The sequence below is a fragment of the Drosophila melanogaster genome, chromosome 2L (genome assembly GCF_000001215.4).
Source record: "Drosophila melanogaster chromosome 2L".
Lineage (NCBI taxonomy): Eukaryota > Metazoa > Arthropoda > Insecta > Diptera > Drosophilidae > Drosophila > Drosophila melanogaster.
This window is the reverse complement of record NT_033779.5, coordinates 10,025,934-10,051,280: the sequence shown is the minus strand read 5'-3', so window position 1 is coordinate 10,051,280 and position 25,347 is coordinate 10,025,934. Positions and strand designations below refer to the sequence as shown.

General features: G+C 43.1%; 3 protein-coding genes across 4 annotated transcripts, besides 1 other annotated feature; all 3 read right to left on the bottom strand.

The window, feature by feature from the left end:
- Nucleotides 1–79: 79 nt before the first annotated feature.
- On the bottom strand, nt 80–1,701 carry CG33301 (uncharacterized protein). 2 transcript variants are annotated; one of them, NM_001298864.1, is given in 2 exon segments: nt 80–579; nt 639–1,701. In NM_001298864.1, coding segments are annotated over 2 exon segments (1,224 nt in total). In that variant the 5' UTR covers nt 1,666–1,701; the 3' UTR covers nt 80–382.
- Nucleotides 1,702–12,326: 10,625 nt separating this feature from the next.
- obst-B (obstructor-B) lies at nt 12,327–18,591 on the bottom strand. Its single transcript, NM_135495.3, has 6 exons — nt 18,542–18,591; nt 18,328–18,392; nt 14,208–14,463; nt 14,002–14,120; nt 12,667–13,063; nt 12,327–12,588 (listed from the first exon to the last, which is right to left on the bottom strand). Exons 2-6 carry the CDS (start codon nt 18,386–18,388, stop codon nt 12,408–12,410), a joined length of 1,014 nt encoding a protein of 337 aa, NP_609339.1. The 5' UTR covers nt 18,389–18,392; nt 18,542–18,591; the 3' UTR covers nt 12,327–12,407.
- Nucleotides 17,614–17,653: a mobile genetic element.
- Nucleotides 18,592–21,982: 3,391 nt separating the features above from the next.
- On the bottom strand, nt 21,983–24,605 carry CG13127 (uncharacterized protein). The gene has a single exon (NM_135494.2). It carries the CDS (start codon nt 24,517–24,519, stop codon nt 22,315–22,317), a length of 2,205 nt encoding a protein of 734 aa, NP_609338.1. The 5' UTR covers nt 24,520–24,605; the 3' UTR covers nt 21,983–22,314.
- Nucleotides 24,606–25,347: the final 742 nt, after the last annotated feature.

Below are 25,347 nucleotides of genomic sequence, written 5' to 3'. Positions count from 1 at the left end.
GGAAAATTTCAGATTTAAAAAATAGTTAAATATAATGAAATGAAATAGATTTTAGTCAGTTCAGACTAAAGGTCATTTTACTTAATCATTTCCCACCGAAAGTGACGCGAAAATGACGAAACGAAAGTATATACATATGTGATACTTTAAAGCAATTAAGTTTTTGCTGATAGCTTATCTATTTAAGTGATCTATAAAAAGTGATTTGGTATACAAACATTGTCTATCTATTTGCACTGAACTATAACAAAACAAGGGGGAAATCTAAAGTCGATCGAGTTCCTTGACTATCAGATACTCTTTTCCCTAATCATATTATCGTTTACGACTTTAAATCTTAATTTATTTTTTTTTAAATATAAGTTGTGAACGTTAAAACAACCTACTGGAGTTCCAAAAGACCCTTGGCATCAAGAATGGCCAGCAGTTTGGTTGCACTCCTGATCACAGCTTCACTGGCATAAACCGACTTCTGGTAGCGAAGTCCTTCAGGACTCTCCGCATACAGACTTGAGAAATCTGACGTCTCTTCAGATCCATTATAAATCATACAAGGCTTAAACATGTGAGCCAAAAGACCTGTTAAATGTTAAGTCTTAAAAGCAATTCGATGCATTGTTTAGCTTCATGGTACTTACTCATGAAACGGCGTCGTTCAAATTGAAGCCTATATTCCTGAAGTGTGGGAAGTGAACCCTTGTAGGAGAACTTCTCCAGGTTCGCTTTTAAAGCCTTATAGTGATGCTCAACGAGCTCCGATTCCTTGTCCCCAACCTCTTCCCTCAGAGAAGTTGTGAAGAAGTAGTGCAAATCGATGGTGGGCGATGTGCAATTGCTGAACTGAAAATCGATGGCAACAACTGAACGAGGTTCACCCGCATCATCGTACTGGAACATAATGTTGGTGGTCCAGCAATCACCATGGTTCAATGTCTTCAAATCACTTTCGCCCACATCGTAGGCCCGGGCACCATACTCCATGATGTGGGTACGCAGCTTGTGCAGTTTGTCGCCATAGGCTTCCTTCAGATTCGGCTAGCCATCTATGAATCTGAGGAACGCCTTGAACAAACCGGCGAAGACCACCGAATACGCCTTCTTGTCACGCGAAAAGAAGTGGGTGTAGAAGCACTTGGTTAGCAGGTTTGGATGGCGTTCCTGCAGAACTATGGAGGCGGCATGGAATTTGGCCAGCATTTCCAGTGTCAGCTCGGTGTGTGCCATGTCCAGCTGCTTCACGCGATCCGCATTGACGAACTTGTACGGTGCCAAATCCTCCAGAATCATGGTGTTGTACTCGCGGTCCACGGTGATGGCATCTGCAGTTAGTTTTTGGTCCAGCCCAGCTTCTTGCAGCAGTTCCTTCAACTTGGGCAGAATGAACTCGTACATGTCCATTTCACGAGTGTACAGCTCATATTCGAAAAAGACCTCCGCCTGGGGAACTTCGGCGGACAGAGCCTGTTTCACTATGTAGGTCTTATTCACAACCGATCCATCGCCCAGCTGATAGTCCACATAGATGCGGGTCATCACGCCAACAAAGTTCTCTCCTTTCCCCGTCGCTGGCTTGGCCCAGATTCTAAGGACCTGCAGCCGGTCATCCTGGCAGTATGCCCTTAGTCTGGGCTGCAAATACGCCGCGGTTAGCCAGGTGGGTAGCATTGTTGACGTCGTGCGTTTCCTCGGACTTCTGACACATAACCATGTGTTTGCTCATGGTTATATTATGACGAAATGCTGTCTTATCGGAGAGACTATTAATTATACTATAGTGTACTTGCGATAAGCTCTGTAATGGCCACTGTGAAATTGCGAAGTCTACAATGACTAGGTATTCTTAGGTACCGCTTCTATTCATTCTCGGTCTCTAGCAAATCTACATTCTAGATTTTTGTTTGTCCGTGCTGAAATCGTGATCTTGATAATCGTTTATGAATTGATTAAAGCTGCTTATCATGAATACAGTACATTAAACGAATATCTGGACAAACGTTTATATTATCTTGTATATAATTTTAGTGTATTTACAGTTTAATGTTTAAATCTTTCTTATTCTACTATAAATTGCTGTTATGGCATTGTTGCCTTTATTTTGCGAACAGGAACTCCATGCGAATTGTTCGCAAAATTGGCGTTAATATTTGCGCTGACCTATCGATCAAACATTAGAGAACCCCGAGCGAATAATCACCTTTCCGCATTCTGTGAATGGAGTACGCACACATTGCTGCGCACACGGGGCGTATACGTAATTGCCAGCCATGCAACCCGGCGGATAAGACAAACGACCCGAAGCAAATCGCCGTCATCCGCGTACACGCCCCCCCCCCCAAACCCCTTTCCCTGGCCATTGGCTATGACCACGCCTTTGTTTGACGCCAAGATGCCGACCACTGACAACAAATGCCGCCCAGCCCCATTAATCCATCAAAATTCGGCGTTGAAGCTAAAATCAAAATATGCGCCGGCGGCCGCTGAACTTGAGTGGGTGGATGCGGGGAAATTGGGGAGGTGGTACACAATTCTAATGAAAGCCACAATAACATACATAGCTCAATTATAAGGTATGCAAAATAAATAACAAAAATTTCGCACTATTTTTCGTGACTTTCCTTTGCTAAACTGACGATTTAACACAGCTGTGTTACTCCGCTGGAAGGCATTAATGCAAATCTGATATTCCCTTTAAATCGCAGCGCCGTCTAATCCCAAATTTGATTGCTTCGGGGAACAAACTAACCTTACTCCTTGCAGTGATTCACTCAATCTCGGAACGACAAGACGACCGCAATTTTCAGCGGGTGCGCAAATAAAGAAATTAATCAATTTAACGATACGATTACAGGAAATTCGGACGCAAGAGCGTAGCCACAAATATAAGAAGTTAAAAGTTAAATATAATAAAATATTAAAAATAACAGAAAATTTTAAATATCACAAAATCAAAATAAAAAACATATTCCTTTAAAACTAAAGACTGGAAGTCATTAACCTATAACTAACGAAAAAAAACAAATACGATATTATTTTATGATTGATTTTCTCTTTAAAGCAACCTCTGTCACTTAATATCATATCGTTTCTAAATTGATAGGTTAATAAAATAGTAAATTGAACTATCGCCTTACGTTTTAGTTAGCTAACAACCCTCTTGCGACGCCCGTGGCAAGGAGCAGATTTCATTGGGCGAGTGTGCCGTCGTCAACCGACGTGGCATTTGTCTGGCCAGGGGCAAGATGAAAAAAAATAGAAAAAAAAATAGAGACTCTAGTCTGCCGCACGCTTTTCGGTGATTTATTTCCATTGATTTTTTACTCGAGCTCCACCAGCTCCGCCTCCTCGATTTCGCTTAACTGGCCGAGAACTGGCTTAGAGATTATGCAATCACGCCGAAAAGAACCTCCCAAGTCAATCGGTTTGTGGCCCATTGACGACGGCTGAACAATGCGACGCCTACAACGAAAACGCTGGCTAATTATAAAGTTGCTAAGCGGATTTGGTCGTGATTTGGCTCGAGAACGGAACAAAGAAATCTAGATTGTGTGACAACTTACACTACACAAGCCGCCCAACGATATAGATGCAATCTTTAGATTCCCCGCTGGCTTTTTAAGCCAGCACAATCCATTCATTAAGTGGAAGTGGAAGTCAACTGCAAGATGCAAGCTAATCAGCATAAATTGCATTGCAACGAGCCAAGGGGCGTCCCTCCCAGCTAATTTGCTCGAACTCCACAAGATGTCTTGCCGACAAAAAAAAATTTAAAAAAAGAGATACTCGGGCGATCAAAGGGAACTGAAGGGCTGGTTTAGATCCGGCTAATATACGCTTCAACCAAATTCAAATTCAATTCGAGCCATGCGAAGAAGGCTCTGAGCCAAATTAAACTAATAAAGTCTTCAAACAAACAGAGACGCTCCCTTGTCGAGTACACTGAGAGAAAGGTAGGGTTTCAGGGAGTTTAGAAATCAGTAAATACTATTTAGTTACGCAGTAAATACTTCGACCCTAAATTTGAAGTGAAACAGTTGAATATGTTGCAATATAATATGTCTTTATAAGCCCTTTCCTTTCAATGTAATTTAACCCTTTTCTTTAAGTAAACACGCACTTCTTGCATTTGACATCTCATTTTAGCATCATATTTCTTTTATAATTATGCACTAATTAAAGGTTACATCCTTAAAACCCTTTAAGGCCAGGACAATGCGTTTTTCTTCAAGTGTGGGTACAATGTTCACGCACTCTCTCGCTTTTGTTATGCAAAAAAAATGGATAAAAAAGAAAGAAGGTCTCTAAGGCAGAGCCATATAGTTTATATCCCTTTTTCCTTGTTCCTTACCCTTTTCCCTTTCCCTCACTCCTTTTTTTTCGCCCTCGCTGAAATGCACTGCATGTGCGCTGATATTTGCCGCGCAGAATATTTTAATTAAAAGCAATTTCTACAATGTCAAACAACGTCAACGCACAGCGGCGTTCGAGCTCCATAAAGTGTTTTTCACAGCCATAAAGAACGGATACGGCGGATTCAACTGGCTGTAGAGGAGCGGATGTCGCGTGAGCTGCTCCACCAGCGCCACCAGTTCCACGTCCTGCCGATCCTGCAGCCCCACTTCCCTTCCGCTGATGTTGCCAAAGTGTCAACAAGTTGATGATGTAGGTGTCGCTGGCATGTTGACTGCCAAAGGACGAAAGGACGCGTATTGGGGAACTTACAAAAGGGGATCCGGCGGCGGCCGGAGACAAAGGCCAATCAATATGCAAAGCAGTCAACATTTGGAGCGACCAAAGGTGTCTGTGCTATGCCGACGCACCAGTGATTATCGCCCACACTCGATCCAATTGTCCCGGCTGCAGGTCCTCCTCTAAACACTCATTGTTTGACTATTTGCGCTTGCTGACTGGGCGTTGATTTTTCGAGTACTCACTACAGAATGCCGAAAGCCAAGTCCAAGGACTCTCTTCAGTTCCGTACCTTTTTTAGGCATAAACAAGGACCTCGCCCGACGGAGTCTGCACTTGCCAAGCCAACGACATTGTCTCTGATTCACTGACTCCTGGCGGCAGACGCAAATGCAATCAGTTTTTAGTGTACAGAGTAACAAATTGCTTTCGATTCGAGGTCCTGCCACAGTGGAGTCAAGATAGAAAGGACAAAAGTGAACAACATAGCTAAAGATTAGATTAGTAAGAATATTTTAACAGATTAATATGTTTTTATTAAAATGAATTCATAATTTCACTTAAATTGTTCATTTTTAGCAAGCAGTAACTTGATGTTTTAAATATTTTTTTGAATTACAATAAGCTAACTTATAAGAACTAGAAGCCTGCAAACTTGTTCTATTTTCTCGAGCTTTATAAGTAAATCTAAAAGTAAAAGACTTAAAAGACTTAAAACTTGGGGATAAGGAGTATATTATCATGGCATTATCCGACTTTTTCTTTTGCCGTGTAGCCCATTGTTGGTGGTGCAACTGCTGCTGTCGCTGCCAGACACTCAAAACAATCAGGACTCAAAAACAGCATGAGTGATGTGTCGGATGACGACGCATGTCGGGGGTCTGTCTGCCCCCTGGAACCCCCATCCGGCTGCATGCCCCGAACCTAACCAAGCCCCCACCGATCCCTTCGCCCGGCACTCTCGGGTGCTCAGGTTGCACTTTTTGCCGGCACTTAAGCGCCTTTAAATATGCAGCACAGCCAAGCGCAGACACACTCTCGGCCAAGTTTGTTGTTAGCCCAGATTGCTGATGCATAGTTTAAGCCACCACCTCATCCTCATTCCTGCTCCTGCTCCGGCTCCTGCTCCTGCTCATCCTGTCAGTTGAATGCGAAAAACTGGCACTGCAAGTTGCCACATCGCCCGCCGTGGATTGCTGCTCTCACTTTAAAATTCCCCAGGACTTATGGTCGTGTTTTCCGAAAACAAAACAATAAAACTTCTCCCTTCCCACCGACAAGCGAAGCAAAAAAGATTACCAATTTGTATATGATAAGTGCTGAAATTCATTTGCTTATCTCGAATGGAACTTTCCGAAACAAACCAGACTCCATTACTGCTCGCATTGAATCCGTCTTTAAGCCCGGTCAAGCAATATGGCCAAGACAGTTGAAACCGAGGGGGGAGAGGGGGCTTACTCCGCTGCATAACCACATACATTTTTTAAATGCCCCCAAAGTATGCTGCAGAATTTGTATTTTGTTTGCAAATTGTTTGCCTGTGTTTTTGGGCTTGGTTTAAAGTTGTAGATGCCACCGCGCGCTCCACAAAAACTCCGTATTTCATATAGGTTCAACTTTAGCTTTTATTGTTGCATTGTTGATGTCTGCACTGGCAAAAGTGAAAATGAAAATGCATATGCATAATTTGTTGGCATTTGAATAATACACCCAGTGCACCAAGCCTAACCACATTGAATGAAAGTTGGCCATTGAATTGAAAGCGAACGGTCGACAAACCAAACGGAAATACTTTAAAAACATTCTTACCATATATGTATATATGTAAATATTATGTATCCCATTAGCCATTCTAGATAGCTTCTTCTTTTTTAATTAAAAGAAATATCGTAATAGCTAACACATTTATTTAAATATAAATCATCATTAACAAAGAATTTATCTAATTTATTTAATCATAATCTAACAATTTCGATTAAACGATTAGATTTAAGTGTTTTCTATGACTGCCTACTGAATGCATGTTTTTCTGTTGGCCATTTTTTGGTTGCCAAAGGATCAATCGATTTAAAATAAATATATATAATAACAATTAAATTTATTTCAAATCGCAAAAAGCGTTATTTACGCTCCCAGTGGGAAGCAATTTCCGTATCTCCTGGGTAATTTTAATTCGCCCAATTCCCCAAAGAGGATTATTCATCAAATTAAAAGTGCGACTAGTTTAGTTGTTGTTGACCGCCCTCATCATTGACAGCCGCCGCAAGTCCCTAAACAGGATTGCCATAAAATTCATAAATTACTGGCTTCGCCACGCCCACAATTCCACCGCTAACTCCACAATTCCGGGCCGCACATGGTATGTTGCTCATATGCTAATTGCAATGGACATGTTTTTGTTGGACCACGAAATGAAATGGCGATGGGGATTGGAGCAGGAACCGCAGGACAAAACAGCAGAGCTCACAGTCGAGTTAATTTCATTGCTGAATTGCGCGACTCAAGGGCAATATTAACATGGAAATTATGAACAAGCTGGGGCAATGAAAAGTGACAGCCGCCGAAAGACTACAAAACTGCTAACCCAAACTAGTGCCATGCAACCGGCAACCACTGCGGCGTTACTCACAACATAAACAGGCCACTAAAAACAAATTGCAAGTGAAGTGGTGGAGTGGTGGACCGGTGGAGTTCCATCCTGTGACCAGTGTCCAGTTGCCCCAAGCTTAGGCCCGGCACACAAAAACAAAGAAGGCCCACCATTTCAATGGGGTCCTGGCCAAAACGTTTCTGGCCCGTTTCGTAGGGGCTTGGCCCAAAAGTACCGATGGGTACATGTGCCGAGCTGTCGGAACATTTCGCCGCAGCGGTGCACTCTGCTCCATGCTCCCTGCTCCATGCTCGCTGGTTCCTGCTCCCAACTCCTGATCCTGTCCTCGCCAACCAGCCCCATCCGTTGACAGGAGCTGACCTGAGTTGCCCTGTTTTCGAGTGGTGCCGCCATATCAGCAAGGAGAACGTCTAGATTCGCCAAAATAAAGTTACGGCAAGTAGTTAAAAAACAATAAAATGGCTACTAAACTACTACCAAGAGCTGGCCAAAACAAGCAACTTGAAATAATTCCTTTCTAGGTAATTAAAAGTGGCAAAAACTTTTGCACACAGTTTGGACTTTGTCCAGAACAGACATTTAAATTTCAGTTTACGGTTAAAAATGAATGTATTTATTTTGCAGCCAAAGGACTGACGTTTTTGTTTACGTTCTGAAATTGTAAATACAATTTTTGCTTGAAAATATTGTATTGTATTTTCTTCATAAACTAAATAAATAGCGATTGGCAAAGAATGATGCCTAAAAGCATGAAACAAATATATTTAGATAAGAAAGTTCGTTAAATTTAATTCGAATAATAAAGTTATCTTTGCTGCATCATTTCAGACACTTTTATATATTTTGTTAAATTTTTTAGTAAATTAATTGTATAGCATTAATAAGAATGAATCATTATACTTTTTCTAAGTTATGCAATTTAAGAGAGTATCAAAATCCTTACCTCTTTAATGTGATCTACCTTCTGTGTGATTAAAATATAAATTTTTTAAATAATGTGCCACAGCTAAAAGGACAACACTGTTTTGAGCTCCTGCATCCTGGCACTTTGCTCCTTGTTGTCAACTGGTATCGCTTGAATTGCATATTTTGCGGCGCTTAAACAACGAACACAATGACCCCAAGTTGATGCCCCGCAACAGAAAAACAAAAAGCCCCCCTAAAAAAATGGTGCAATTTTATATATTGCATGGCCCTATGATTTATGCCATCATCATAATAAATTCATATGATTTATACGTGCTGCCTAAGGCGTTCTGGCCAGCCCAATTCCAATGTTTAGCTGCGGTAGCCGCACTAGTTACCACCAGCTACTAGATATAATACTAAAGCAAACTATGGCAACCCGTTCAAATTGCTTTTTCACATTAATTGCGATCCAGAGGACACCGACTATCCTGTCTCTCTCTCTCTCTGTGTGTGTGAGCCAGGGAAATTCATAACTTTTGACAGTTTTGGGTTGGCATTTGGCTTGTCCATTTGACAGTTTTAAAGTTGGCAGAGCATTACGACGACTCTTGTATAACGCCCTGGGGAAAAGTGGGATTTCCCTGGGAGGAAGGGAGTGTGGCACCTACCACCTGCAGTTTTGTGACCAAAGGCGCGACTTGGTCTTGAATTGATTTCCATGCTGCCACTTGCCACTTGCCACTTTCGACTACTTGCCACTTGCCTGGCAAGGCAATAAACTCGGCTCAAACTTACTCGGCTGTTGGCTTACATCAAATTGAAAACTGGCCAAGACCCAAAAGTTTGCGCAGCAAATTGCTTGTCGAGCTGCTTGTGTCTGGCTGGCTGTCTGTCTGTCTATCCATCTTCCTATCTCTTACCATCTATATAGTATAGTATATAGTATATCTATCCGTAGCGTAGACAAGGCCAGCCGATGCGACGGCTGTAACTGACGCGGAACTTATGAATATGCTAATTTGCAGACGGGATGCGTCAGGTGTGACGTCAGATTTGAGCAGTAGTTCATTAAACTTGGCCCTGCCAGGATGTGCAGCATTTAATTAGGCCAGAACCGATGGCACAGCCTGGCCGAAAAGTTTAATGAACTTATGGGCACAATAACTGAAATCAAAAGCGGAAGGACCCGCACTCGAGCAAGGACCCGTTTTCCCCAAAGGCGGTGTCTGCACAGCGAAAGGCGCAAAAAGGATATGCCAAAGCGGTCAGCAATTACACAAGGCTCGGTCGGAAATCAGGAAAGCAGGCAGAAGAAGCAGAACAGGTCCTGGCAAAAGAAAGGTCCTGCGATGGCGCTCCAAGAATAAGCGGCAAACGACCTCAATGAATGACATTTAATTATTTCATCAAGAAAGCAAATAACCCAAGGGCCAAACAATCAACTTTTCGCCACCGTATGCCACGAAATTCTCTGCTTTTGCTACTTTTCTTCTTATATTTTTTCTTTGTGTATATTTTAATAATATAATATAATAATATTGTGCTGGTTGGCAGGGGAATGCGTTCTGGAGATGCTGGTTCTGTTGAAGCTGATTGAAGTCGAGTGACAATCGAGATGAAATTAACGAATTAAACTCAAGTGCTTAAAGGTCACATAGTCACATAAAAAACGGGTATATTTTAAAAGGATAAAATTTAAAAAAAGAACAAAAATATCTGATTGATGAGCTCAGCTTATGCTATATAATAAATGCCCATAGTTAAAGTTTTCAAATAACATGTTAAACTTAATTCAAATGGATGGCTAAATGCCCCAGGATTAACCAATACACAAACCTATGTCAAATATTCTAGGATAACAAGGATGAGACGACTGTAGTTTGCTGCCCAACAACAATAACGAACTTCTAGACTCTCCACACTAACTTGAATATGAAATTAAAAAGTTAGCCGACTTTTCCCAGTTGCGAAACAATGATTTTCCCATCTTGATCTTGGCAAGGACTCGCACATGCCCATCAATTAATCAGTGCTGGCAAACAATTCTAGTTTGGTGTACAACAACTTTGGTAGGGTGAAACCTTATGTTAGGGGCATGCAAACACCTCTTCGACAAGGGGCAACGAGTACCAGGATTCCACCCTCTGTTTGAACATTTCCAAAAGGGGGGTTTTTGGAGCACCAGCGATATGACGGAACCCTTGGTGCGTCCGCATCCATCGTCTGTTGCCTCGGATGCCTGTGACAATTACGCAAATTGTGGCTGTCATTATGTAAACACTTGTTTATGTCAAATTTGACATTTGATAGCAACGCACGCTGACCGAAGGACATGGAAGGGGAGACGCCGTGCGCCGTGCGCCAAAGGACACGGAGCAAGTGAAGGTCACGGCGACGGGGGACGGGTGGCGGGTGGCGGGCTGGACATCGCGCAATATGTCAAAAGGCAGGTGAGCCAGGACATGTCCATGTTACACTTGATTAAGTAGGCGCTGAGTTCGACGAAATGCTTTTTAGATGGACCTCCTCTGAACCGGAAAGGTGAGAATGGATAGCAAGGGAATGGCATGTAGATGGGTTGAGGGTGGGTTCTGGCTGCGGTTCATTGTCGAGTTGACACGATGGATGGCACAAGGACAAGGACGAGCAGGTGGCGCCCGGGGTCACAGGACGTGCCAAATTATTGACAGCAGGGCAGTAGAAGGCGCTTCTCCTCCGAGTTGCTTTACAAGTGTGTGTGTGTGTGTGTGTACCTTGGTCCTTGTGCGCGCGTGCATGTGTTTGTTGATTAATTAGAGGCAGCTGCTCGACAGGCGATTGTCCCCATGTCCTTTGCCAGCCGCCATAAGTCCAGGGTAGATGACCCGTAGCTGTGGCTAATTAACACCAAAATAGCTGGTCCATAGCTATCTAAGTTCCCAAAGAGATTGAATCGAAGGTATTTTAACCCACATATTGCTAAATTACTAGGAATTAAAAGACTAACCCTTAATAGCAAGTATAAAGCTTATTCTTCTTTAAGATAACTAACATTTTCAAAGGTTTGTTGTGATTTTGTCATGACTTATTCTGTAAATAAAATGTGTATTTAAAATATTTTGTTTTGCTCTGAATATTCATATGAATTTCAAGTAATCACCACTTAAATATACCAAAAAATGTGGGCAAATCATATTCCTGCTCGTCTAGAGTTGGTCAATTAACCTCTATTCCATGGATATCAGCCAACCAGACACGTCATCATTTCATTGTTCTTTTACCAAGTTGAATAGAAAATCCATTTATAACTACCCCAATTCGAATGAATAAATAAATTTAAGCAAACGTTCGAGCAATGCCAAGTAGAAATGTCATCGTTTGCTCAGATTTTACGTCAGTGCTTAAACAATAAGAATTGATGCCCTCAACGGCATTTTCCCCAACCACTTGCTGGGTTTTTTTTTTTTTTCTCCACCCCAGAAGTTTTCATTCCCTCCATTGGCAATGGCCACTGTAAATCTCACCATTCAACTGCTCACAATTTCCACAATGCAATTTCAATGCGTTTTATCGAATGCTTCTTGTCTGCCAAACGTCATACACATGTTGCCCCATCCTCCGAGTCCCTCGCTCTATCATCCTTTCCCCCCACAAACACACACAATATCCTTGTTCCCCCGTGTGTGTGAGTGTGAGTGTGTTCTGTATCGAGTTGTTGCCATTTTGTTGCATACTTTTGTGCACGCTCATCGGCAAATTGAATTTATGCGCTGCAGGCAATGGGTAAAACTCTCGCAAAGAGTTGGGCAGGCAGCTGCATTGATTTCGTCATGTCACGGTGACGACGAGGACGAGGGCGGGGACGAGTAACAGGACGAGGGGACAGGGCATGAGGACATCGCAGAGTGCACGGATTGTGCACACTGGATGCGCATAAAATCCTGTCGTTTTGGCACCACATCAACTGCTCCTCACACAAATTCCCATGCATATTACATTCGCCGGGGCTTTGGGAATCGAGAACGGAGCTACGAGGATGGAGCTAATTCCCCTGGCATCCGCGGATTGCCCATCAGTATCAAGTGATACAGATGGGTTGGCCCATGTCACCATCCAGTTTGAGCAAAACCGATCAATGGTTAGGTACACCTTCTGCACGCTTTTTAATGGCGACAATCAGCGGGGGGTTCACTTAAGACTAACACAGTCGGGGGGATCAGGCCTACTCCTCCTCCTCCTCCTCCTCCTCCTTAACCTGCTCCGGTTCCACTCGCTTCGGCTGGGGCTTGCGCCTCGACTGACCGCGGACACGTGGCGGCCTCTTGGTGGTCGTGGTCTTGGGCTTCGGGTTCTCCAGCTCATCCAGCTCCTTGTCGGTCAGACGATCCTTGTACCAGTCGGCACTGAAATGGGATGTAGTTATTAGAATCCAAGAATAAAATTCCCAATAGTACTTTATATTAGGGATAACTATAGCTTACCAATCTGGCACCTTGCGTGCCCAGTCGCAGGTCTCCTTCTCCTCGTCGAAGACCTGGCCCAGTTTGCATCCGTTTCGCCTGGGCAGATCTCCGTTGACGCAGACGTAGAAGAACTGGCAATCGTTGGGATCGGCGTAGCGGGGATGTGTCACTGCGATGCTCTCGTTCACCTTGGGGCACTCAAAGTCGAAGACATCCTCCGACTTGCAGCCAGTGACGCCCACTTGGTCAGGCCAGCCACATATGCCCGTCTTGGGATTGAAGACCAGTCCAGCCGGGCAGGTAATCATATTGAACTGACCATCCACGCAAAAGTAGAACTTATCGCAGATGCCTGGCTTCTCGTGGCCAAAGTATCCATTCTTCCGGGGACAGTGAAGCGATGGCTGAGGTGTTTCTGCGATTGAACAATAGGGAAATTACAAATGGAATATTCCCTCTGTGCATCCTTGAGTTTCCCTCGCAAAAGGTATCTATCTATCTGTATGCTCGTAAAACCCTTTTTGCACATCCGTAAATACATTACTGCGCCAGCACAATGTACTAGACACACATTTATTCAGGTGCTGTATGCTTTGCGAACTATATGCATATATGCCATGGCAACGTTATATGTATGTATGTATGTATGTCAACAGGAGACAAAGGTAATTGAAATTGCTAATGGGCCTGCACAATGTGTACTAATTGCCTTGATGGGTGGCAAATAATTTATTTAAAAACTAAAACGTGCAGCAATATTTCATATTAAAAATGGTCACACAAAATGTGTGCGACTTTTTAAGTGAATAAGAAATTTTCTTAAATCCACTTGAACTAGCGCTAGTGCAAGAAACTCTCAACGTGAGAACTTTAATAAAAGTCCTTTGTCGAGAAGTTTGAAGGATGCTCTACTCCCACACACACACACGTGGCAGACCAAATTCGTGGCAAGTTTAAAACCGCGGGAAGCCAATTGCCATGGCATTGGGCTTAAAATTTTTTGGTGGCGCGACTCTGGCGTTGGGGAAATAATAAAATCACGAATAAAACTGAGTCTACTCAGGAGGCGAAAAATGAAAACAAAGCACCGCCAAGACCAAAGACCTATTGACGACAACAATTTGGGTTAACCGCTGCGCATGCCGTTTGCATAATAAATAAGTTAACAAAAAGCGCAGCCAAGAAGTAACGAGCAAATAAGTGCGAGCACGAAGCGCGTTTATTGCCCGATTCTTGGCCCAGAAGATGGAGGAGCATATATATGTATACTATATATATATATATAGGTGGGGTCTTGGGATTTGTGCGGTGCATACGTAAAGCGGTTCTTGCAAATTAAGGACTTATACTCACGTAGCTTGCTCCGCTTCATGCAGTCAATGTTGTAGGGCAGATCGCACTTCTCCTCGATGGGTGAGTAGTCATTGAAGACCATGCCATCGGCGCACAGTCGCTCCGTGGGCACACCATCCCTGCAAATGTGGTCAATGTGGCATTAAGCAACGGCCATTACTCATACGCCCCGTGGCCGGGTGTGTCTACTCCTTTTGGTCACTTACAGGCAGGCGTAGTACTTGTCGCACTGCTTGCTGTCCGGATAGAAGCCATTGGGCTCCGGGCACTCCTCGGTGGGCTCGTACTCCTTCTCCGCCGCCGTCTGTTTGCTCTTTGGCACCACCGATGCCTCCTGGACGGGATCACGGTTTCGGGGCGGCAGGTGGCGCTGCGAGGGCGGATGGCCAGGACCCACGCGAAACTGGCTGTTACTGCCACGGAAACCGCCTCTCGACTCCTGCGCCTTGGTTGCGGTCAGACCTGCAGACCAGAAGATAGTTGAGATATACACATGTTAACTCAGTCCATACATAAATAACACACACACACACAAAATGTCCTTGCTTGCAGTTTTAATCTACTTTGCTGATGGAAACTCTCTGCAATGGCCAGTTTATGAAATAGCACACATTGCTGTTATCAACTTAAATATAAATCAAACTTTAAACTGTGTTTAACCTTTTTCTACATTTAATTCGATAGTTTCGTTATTAAATTGCAGCAAAGCCCCACAGTTTCGCACAATTATTCTTATACCATTCGGCAATAAAATGCTAAGCTAATCTATTAAACAAAATGCGCCTAATCGAGTGTGAATTTTAACAACATTTCTCATGTTCATTTGTCACAAGTGCAAACACTTTGCTAAGCTTGTGAATTTATTTGCAGGATCTAATCTAGTTGAAGCTTTTGACAATGCTACTCTGTTGATTGTTTTAGAAAGAGTAATTGATTTTTAGATTGCTTTCGCATATTAAGCAATGTAATGGCGGTAAACTTTTGAAACTCAAGATATATTTTGATTTCATGACTAGGATATTGTAAGATTAGATTAGGATTAGAAATTCCCAAACCACTGATCCATGGTTCCTGCAATTTACCTACTCTAAAGTGATTGTAATAACTTCTCAGCATTTTTTTTCCAAGTGTATCTTGCACGTTTTTGCCTTTTGTTTTTTGCCCAACGTTTCCACTATGTTTGCGTGAAAACCCGTTTGCGGCAACTCAACAAATAGCAACCGATATGTATATGAGTTGTCGCTTTGCGATTGCGACACAGGCCACTGGATTGGAGCGACCTTAAAAGTGAAAGTCTCTCGGGTATTACAAAGCCCGGTTTTGGATCCACAAACAGCTGATCTAAGCCGCCGAGCAGCTGATGCCAAAGCACAGCCTTGAAAACTCAGTATCAATTAGCATTTCCTGCAAGTTGCAAGAAATTTTTCAAGATATGCGACATGCAGCAAATGCATCCAGTTAACATGGTGGAGCTCTCCTCAAGGTAAACCACTTCAATCAGACCGAGCAAAATTGCAAAAAAAATATATATATACATATATATACTTTATATATGTAGATACGTAAAAAGCCAAGCGATACAAGAGAAACAAGAAAAGACGATTTCAATTTTCGTTTGGCAGCCGCAGTGAACATCAACAATGCCGCCAGCAAGTTGCTGATGCTGACGTCGCTCGGCTGACATTCGATTAAACGTTAATAAAGAAACAATTCCACACAGCAATTAGTGCGTGAAGTGTCGGCCAACATTTAAGCCAACAACACCAAGTTGCTGCTGCTGCTGCTGCTGCAAGTGTTGGGTGTTGCAGCTGTCGCTTGTCATTGAAACATGTTTCGTACACGAACCGGGATCTGGTGAAAAACCAAAAAAAAGAAAATATATATACCCAACCCAAACAAGAAGCTGGAAAAGAAAAAGTCACGAAAGCTTCATAGTTCAGTTGGCAAATACTCTTGCGCAGGAGGAGTTCAATGAAAGACACTCTCAAAACAAAGAAATTGCATAAACAACTGTATGAACATGCCTCTAATATTATTAATTGATTTTTAATTTTATAAATTCACACCTATTCGAGAGCTATCAAATTGAAAGCATCGTTTTTTCACCGACTAAAGTTAAACCAAACCAAATGCATAATTGCATTATTGTAAAACTTTTTTTTCGAGCTGGCTATTCGGCTTAATTTTAGCACTTTAAATGAAAATCGAAGTCCTAATTAATTAAATAATTGTAGATTTTAACAGACATTATTGTTAGCTGATTCGGTTAGTTGCGTTAAATTTCAACTAAATGAACATTCAAACTATTCAATGGCTTAAATTTAAACTATGGACCACTTGCAGCCTTTAAATAGCAAAGCAAAGCAGACTAAATTTAGTTTCGAATAAAATGTGCCACAATATTTGTTCGATATGAAACAATGAATAATATTTATCCTTTCAAATATTCACTTTTTCCCAGCCATTCTTTAATAATTGCCTGAAATGGCTTTTCCCCCAAGGGCATTTCCCTTACGACCTGCTCCTGAATAGGTATTTTCCTTTCATTTTTATGACCCTCCGTTTTTTTTTTTTTTATTTCGCAGCCCGGCGAACGAGTCAAGCGAAGCGTGGCCTATGCGGTTTGGGCCTGGCTTTTTTCGACTCGTCAACTTGGTCGACTTGGTTGGGGGCCGTCGCGTCGCTCTGACAGTCTGTCAACAAGTTTGCCATGGAGTTTGCAGTCGCAGTAGGAATTGGAATTGGAATTGGTGTTGGAATTGGAGTTGGAGTCAACCGTTGTCAACAGACCCGGTTCAACCCGGTCCTGGACCGTTTGACTCGATTCCCAGTCCGGTTAGACTAGATTAATTGACTGCCGATTGCAAAGCAGACGGAGGAGTGAGTCGTGGCTACAATACGGTTTTTTTTTGGGAGCTTTGAATCTTTGGATTTTCGATTCCAGTCACACACGTCGTGGGTGTCGTGGCTGTCATCTTGGAAAAGTGCGTGCAGGCAGCGTGTTAGGTTCAATGAACATTAAATAGATTAAAAATAAACAGATTGTAAGCACTTTTTCATGTCATTCACTGAACTGATGCGAGATTGACAATAGAACCGACCGGTTTGTTAAATTAGATGTAAGAGATTTTTATAAAATAGGGGGTAAAAAGGTGTTCGTCTCGATAGGCAAACACACACATTATAAACTTTTCGTACAAACATGTTTACCATCAAATTAAAACTTTTCCTTTGTCTCAACGCGGTGAGTTTTTCCTCAATTAACTGGCAATTTAATTTGCTTTCAACCCCGGCGGCACCGAATTGCAATACATTTAATTATGAGCTGTTGCCATATTTTTGCCATAGACATTTTAATATAATTACCAAATTCAGCTTACGCCCCCCGAGTGCAACAGTTGCTCGCCTATCAATTTGTTTAATATGTATGTTTTTATGCCGGCGAGTTAACAATGTGCATTTTTAATGCCCCCGCACATTGGAGACAAACAAATTTTTAATGAGCTTTCACACAATAAATGAGCAGAAAATTTGCCAGCAAATTAAATTGCCGAATTTCCAATTGCAATTGGAATGCCAATGGGTTTGCAGCTGTAATTCCGATCCAATCACGAGAGAACGCTATAGGTGAGTATCTCGACTATCAGATACCTAGCGTTCGAGCTCACACGAGCTCCACCTAGCGGTAGTAACATAATCGCTCCCGTAAGTCTCCACTGTATTCTGTATAACTTAACATAACTTTTATATTTCCCGAGAGCATCGAATCTGGTATACCCTTTTTACTCAATGAGTAGCGTATGAGGGTATGAAAACCGAAAAACAAAAGTCATGCAAATTGGCAGCAACAACAACAGCAAGTGCTATATGCCATATATGCTACATGTGGCATTTACACGTGTTCTATGCCATCGAATCATCGGACAACAGTTGACATGATGAAAAGAGGGCCAGGATTGCAAACACTGCAGATATGCATAAACATGGGCGCCAATAATGTTAACAACAATATTTTTCAGCTTAGTTGCTGCAGCACTGTGCATTCTGCATTTGCATATGGTTGTTTGTCGCTATTATCCTGGTTGGTTCGTTTATTTGTTCGTTCGTTTGTTTGTTGCGTTGTTTGTAGTTAGGTTGGCCTGTGGGTTTGTTCCCGTTTGTTTGGGTGCGGCCAACAATTAGAGGCGATTGTTTTCGCCGAAAGCAGAAGAGCATTAAAGTCACGGCACATTATTCAAATAGAGTTTGCACAGGGACATTTTGCACGCCATGGTATTGACGTATCATTAATTGGCAAATGCAATTAAGAGCTTTTTCCACACTTACCCACGGCCAAAGCCAAAGCAAATATGCAGATTTTCACAAGCGCCATTTCGTTAGCCGACATAAACCTGCACGAACAGATAGATTATTATTTAAATATTTTAAATTGATATGCTTTCCGGCGGCACATTAAACGGCATTCAAGAGCAGCATTCCGCATTCCACATTCACTTGATTCACCATTCATCGTACTACACTCGCAGAAATCGGAACTCACCAAACTCGTACGTGCGCACGCGTCTACGTCTCGCTCTCAACTGTGCGATCGGATCGCTCGGGCAATGAGTTTTAACGCCCAGAAGTCTCCATCACCTTGTCTGCTTTCGCTCTGCTCCATTGGAACTGCAGTTAGATGGCTGCGCATGCGCAGTTTGGAGAGAAACCGGTCCGAGCTTTTTTCAAAAGCTTCAGACTCTTAATGTCAGATGGTTAAAGACGATGGTTAAAGACAATCGAACGCGATTGGTCATCGAAATTGTTTTCCAATGTGAGGTTTCAAGAACCAATCAACTTTTTAACAATTTAAAAACTATGAAAATGTAACTAAGAGCAGCTTGAGGAAACCCTAATAATCTTAAGTACTCAAAAACTAACAAAATCATTGTATATGAAATAAAAAAAGATAGTTTAAATATGTAACTATCTTGTTTAAAGAAGCAGCATCTTAATCAATACAACACAAAAGGCACTCAGAACTTTAATGAAAGGTAAATAAACTGCTTAGCCCGCACAGTCCTAATTAGTTAGTAAAAATAATCAAATTTTTAGTTGCGTAGGAAGGACAACTGTGGCCTAAACTAACCAAGGGATGCGCAAACAAAGGCAGGAAATGGAAATGCTAACTTTGCATAACATGGCCCAGTGAAGCCATGGCCCTCTGAACCATGCAGCAAACCAACATCAACTATGCGAATAAGCTGCAAACAAATGAGCGGCCTCCTCCATGTCCATGGAAAACATAACGATCGACATCGGCTGGCACGGGTTTTGCAGGATGGCAAAGTGCAAAGCCCACCGGATCCATGATATTCTACACCACAGAAAGTTTGTAACGAGCACATTGCCGCACGAGCAGTGCTGGCAAATTTGTCAAAAAAGGCGACAGGACGTGCTCCGATGTCGGCCAGGACATCGATGATTTGCATTTTTGAAATTAACCAAAAAATATGACAAAATTTCGGACACGTTTGCCCATGCAGGTGGCTGGCTCGTCCTGCTCCCACTCGTACTCCTCCTTTTCCTACTCCTGCTCCTGAATATTCCGAGCGAGCATTTGCTGCATCATTGTGCAGGCCCAAAACACATTTAACTTGTCAAAGTTGCGGCTCGCCTACTTGGAGTCGACTTTTCCGGAGCCGGAGCTTGTTTTCCAGCTGCTTGGTTTTCATCTGCCTGTCATTTCGTGTGCAATAATTGTGACAAATTGTTCTGTGCTGGAAAAATGCCTCGCCCTTTTCCTGAAAAATTTGTCCAAGAATTTGGTAGCAAACTTATGGCAGCTTTGTATGCAAAGTAAATGGCATAATTAAGTGAAATGACATACATGACGATAGAAATTTAACAAATGTTGCGTGCAAATGCAAATCACAATGGCCACAGTCAAGGCAAATGTCCCACGATTCATAATCCTGCGATAAGTCAGAAAAATAGCATCACCATTTCCCCGCGGGGCTTTAAAACATGGTTATTGTAACGCACAGCCCACAGTTGCTTAATAGCCCGCGGTCCGGGAGTCTCGAAAATTGGTGGGCGGAAATGGGGTGGAGGTTGGTGGTTTGGAGGATTGGAGGCCCTCAGAATGAAAATCGTTTAGCACAATTTCGGGCGCATTAGCGGCGATTACACAAAGAGCCCACACAGAGTTAAGGGCGCCGAATGTCGAGTGTAGAATGCGGAATGCACAATGCTAGGCAACAATGGCATAACAATCAAGAGTCAAATTAAAACGTTGCGCTTGCGGAAATTCCCGTTTTTTGTTCTCAGATCCCAGGTCCTTTACGCTCCACTGATGCGCTGTCCGTCCGAAATCCGCTGTCCGCTGTCCGCTGTCTGTGGTCCGTAGTCCTTGGTCCGTCCGGCGGATTAGTGGCGCAAAGTATGCGATGGCAGCTCAAAAGTGCCCCCACCACTGCACTGCTGACTGCGGTCGAAAACTTTACCAAAAGCTAATCATAATTTCTTGCTGATAGTTCGGCCAAGTCCTTGTGCACGGACCATCGAACCCCGCACACCGAAAAGCCAGCTTGCACTTTTTATCTATTCAAGCTAGCACTCCCACCACATTACAACACCCCCCCGCCGCCCCATATTATTATTATTTTCAATTCCCGTGAACCGCAGCGCCCTAAGCGCCACATTATTGTCGTATAATTGAATATAATGGCCATGGAAATGGCACTGCCAATGGGGGATCCGTCTCCGGGGGGCATTGTCCGGATTTCTGCCACACCAAGCTCATTGCATTAGCCGGCGATTATCGGACAGCTCCTGCAGGATCCGCAACAAAACATCCGCCCGGGGACCTGTGTGTGATTGGGTCTCACTTGGACAGCTAAAAAAAAAAACATGTTTGTCCTTCTATGGTTTCCAAAAAGGGGAAAAATCATACAAATTGTAACTGACCTGGTTATAATCTGTGACGGCATGCTATTGATACATCGTTTAAAGGGTGCTTACAAATATGAAAATGTATCAAATGCGATTAAGCTAAAAGGTATTTTACATTCCGTATAAATTAAGAAGATTAAATGTATTAAGCTGAAGAATGCAATTAACAAAACTTTTTATGAAATAATAATTAGGTATATGTATATAATATATATAATTAGGTATATGTAACTATACAAAAAGGAGATACATATTTTATATTAGGGAAACATATAAAATTTTCTTACCAAATTTAAAATTTGCATGAAACTTATTGGATTTAATATTACTCTTTTAAAGTTTTAACCACAGCAAGTAATTCTATTGCAAAAACTACTTGCTGCAAATCGTATGTATATTAATTTGCTAAACCAATTATAAGGCTTTCGCGACTTCTGATTTACTGTTTACAAATGAAATATATAAATAACGAAGTAAATAAATAATTAAGCTCTCATCAATGGCAGAGAAGCCCGTCCGTTGTTCTCGTTGTTTCAGTTTATCAAAATAAAAATGCCAGGCGTCCTTAAATCGATCGCCGTAAAGTATGCAATGATTTATATCATAATCCTGTCACATGCTCAACCGATTCAATACACAAAGTGCTGCGGGCAGACCGCTGCCATCAGCCAGTACGCTGCCATCGCCGACCAAAAATGTCCTCCTCCATGTGCGCTCCTAGCGACGTCATCTGCCCGCTGTCAGCGAGTCGATTTTGAATTGTCAGCGCCATGCCACACGTGTCACGTGCGTCATTGGAGCGCCATTACATGGCCAGCAGCAGCAGCAGCAGCAGCTTGCCAGTCTGTTGTTTTTCCCCCTTTCCGCTTTTCCACTTTTCGCCATTCAATGCGGGCATGGGGCACGGGGCATGGGGCATGGGGCATGCCACTTTCCCCACCCATTGTTTCACCACCCCGTTTTTAATTAATGAGCAACAACGGGCCATCGGCAATCTGGCGACCAAGCGATAGCTGAAAATCTAAAACTAAGCCTCGACTCGACCGTGTTTGCTATTCATTTGCCGTCCGTGGCGTTTTAGTTGGGCATCAGCATTTTTAATTGGGATTATACATAGTTTGGTTTACATAAGTAGTCGGCCGCAATGGCGAATGACAAATTTCATTGAATGTTTTTTCGAGTGTAGTAGCCACTAAGCAGATCATGCGATACATATATGTAGATATATGCAAAACCAGAGAATGTAATGGTGTTTTCAAATGGCAGAACGAAAACCATGGACATGCATGTTTTTCGATCTGTCATGTGGAACCAGTCCTTGAGGATGTGGTTTCCAAATGGCAGAACGAAATACACGATGTCCACAATTTAAAAGCACCATTTTCAAATGTGTATTCGTCGGTTTCTTAGACGAAAATTCACCATATCCAGGAAATTATAGGATTTCCAAATATGCTGACGCTTGATATCCTGCGGCCTGGCTGGCATGTAGGCAAAGAAGGTGTCCTTGATGCTGCCGCCCAGATGGGAATATCCTCGCAGGGCCAACCAGGTGAGACGCGACTGTTCCAGAGCCAGTTCATTGAGCTTGTTGTTGTACTCGGCCTTCCGCTGAACGACTTGGGACATGAACTTCTTGTGGCTGGCATAGCTGATGGAACTACCCAGACCCGTCACAGATCTCTTCAGTTCCAACATATTCCGCTTGTTCCGCCTCTCCTTCTCATACACCTTCTCGTATATCCGGAACGAGGTCTTCACAATGGATTTCATCCCAGCTCGGCAGTACGACTTACCATAGCGATCTGCCACCCAATCAAGGAGCACCGGCATCTTGTGGGCATTGGAAAGGGTGGCTAGCACGTATTGGCGATTGCCACGGAGAACCCGAAGTGCCTCCTTCAGGAGACTCTCAATCTGCTCGTCGTCATCCGGGTCGATTAGTATATCCCCATTTTGTTTAATATGTTTGTCGTCTTGATTTTCTGCGTTTTCTGCAAGTTTTGAACGGAACATATTCACTGCACATTTGGCAGCTGATCTTGAAACTACCGGATTGGATTTATTCCGAAGCAACTCCTTCTTGGACTTGTTGTCGTCATTCCCAAGGGCATCGATGCAGAGCCTTTCGATCACAGGTTGCTTGTCCTCCAAGTCCAGGACCTCCTCCTCCCATGGCAAGGGCTCAACAGGAGGCGATGGTACATCGAATATCTTATGGTAGTCCAACTGAAAGCCACCAATAGACCTGTTTGTAAAGGACTCCTCTGCAGGAGCCTTTGGGGATGACCTCTTCAACGAACGCAAAGTTCGACTGCAGACGGGTATAAGATCTGCGAGTTTCTTAAAACTGGAAGTTGGCAATCTCGGTTTCTCCTCGATAAAGGATTTCACATTTTGTGGTTTCATAGTAATTTCCGCAGATCCTTTCATCTCGCAGTCCACATCCAGGATTTTGCAGTCACCTGCTCCACAGCGATGGGACTCATTTCCCTTCATGAGCATAACCCTGATCGAGTTATTCAATGAATGGGCATACGAATGCAACCTGAGATTCTCTTCGTTACCAAGACCGATCAATATGGTGGGTTCCTTCTTTTTTCTCGCAGTGCATGATCCCTTTGGAAGTTTGCCTGGACCTGAAGTTATTCCCAATTGCCTATTCATCCTTTTACTTGCCCATTTAACATTGTTTTCGATATCGTTTAGAATGTGCTTCCGCCGGGCTTTCAACTCATCTCCTACCACATCCAGCATGGTTACACATGGCTGTTTTAAGATTTTCTCTTGTTTTTGTAAATTCTCTACCTTCTTCAAGAATCGATGTGTCTCACATACAGGAGCATTGTCTTCCAAGTTATCATCCCATTTCAAGGAGATCCCGTTGAGCTGATCTCTGAGCAACTTGTTCACCACTCTTTTGGCCGGACACAATTTGTATTGGGCAAACCAACGAGAGCCCTCATTGGGGATCTGCTTCATCCGATCTATATAATGAGAATATTCCGGAAAGAGAAGCTTGGTCTCGGGTGGCCGGAATTTGCATTTCGGAATATATTCACGAGGTCGAACCAGCGGAGCAAAATACGGCAGATCATAGTTTTTCGGTTTTCGGCGTCTTGGAATCGAAGATTTTTGTTCGGTTTTAATTTGGGAGTTCAGCTTTTTCGATTGCGTAGCAGGTGGCAGCAAGGCATCCAAAGCTCTCAGTGTGGACGGCATATCCAAATGGGCAATACCAGACAAGAGCAACTGTTCGTTCACCGTAAAGTGCTCCGAATCCGAGTTGCAATTATCCTTCCCGCACTTTGGGGGGCTCTTGTAGGCGAATTCCCATAGGAACCACAAAAATGCCAGATCGCTGCCCTGACTCATGGCTATAATATCCTTGATCTGCGCAGCTCCCACCGGCGGATAGATGCCCAACTGGGTGATGCAGTGACGCACCCGGTACGTGGATCCCTGCTCCATGTCATCGCGTAAAGCGTGGAGCAATTCATCACAGGCTTTCATCTGCACGACGGACATGCCACGATACCAACGCACACTATCGATATTGTGGCGGAAGCCCAGGGATTTTCCGGACATTTCAAAGCTACACTTCTCTGACAACCTTACAAATATTTTTCCTTTTTTAATTACGTTTTTTGGAATGTTTACTGTGAATTTTGTTTTCGTTTTGAGTCGACGCAATAGGGGTTTTAGTTAAACAATTGCATTACGAATTGTCCACAGGAAGAGGGAATTCTTACCGAAAATGATTTGATTTGTATAAATTATATTCACTTTATACCCAGCTTCACGACACAAATAGTCCTCAAAGAAACCCAATCTAAATTCCAGTCAAAGAGGACTTATCGTTGATTTACTCCCATTTTGTGGCATTCGCCAGCTCGTGGTCCGAAGTTGGTGCTCAGGAATTGAAACAAATGTTAATTACTTTATGGAGTACGAAACAACATCAAGGACTGCAAGCCAAATCAAAAGCCTTTTACATTTTAAAACGAAATTTAATTCAATTACGCAGCTAAACTGCCCAGCAGAATGTGATAACCGCAAACGCAGGTCCCTGAGTTGGTAACCATTGCCCAGAAATGCGATTGCGGGGGTGGGTTTTTGCTGTTGGGCCCCCTCAGGACCAAGGACAAGGAAATGGGGCGTGGCACTGACTTGGCTAAGTAAGCGGAGCGACTATGGGGCATGCGGCTGGCTGATTGCGTTTGTTGCATTTGTTGCTCCTCGGTTGTCGTTTGTAATTGTCTGTACTTAAAAACTCATCAGACACAACGACAATGCGGCAGAACGCTTGGGTCCTGCGAGTGAAATCGTCGCCACCATCGGGTATCCACAGGATAACGGCAGGGCAGTTAAGGACAGTTTTATCAACTGCACGACAAATATTGTTGCATGCCCCCG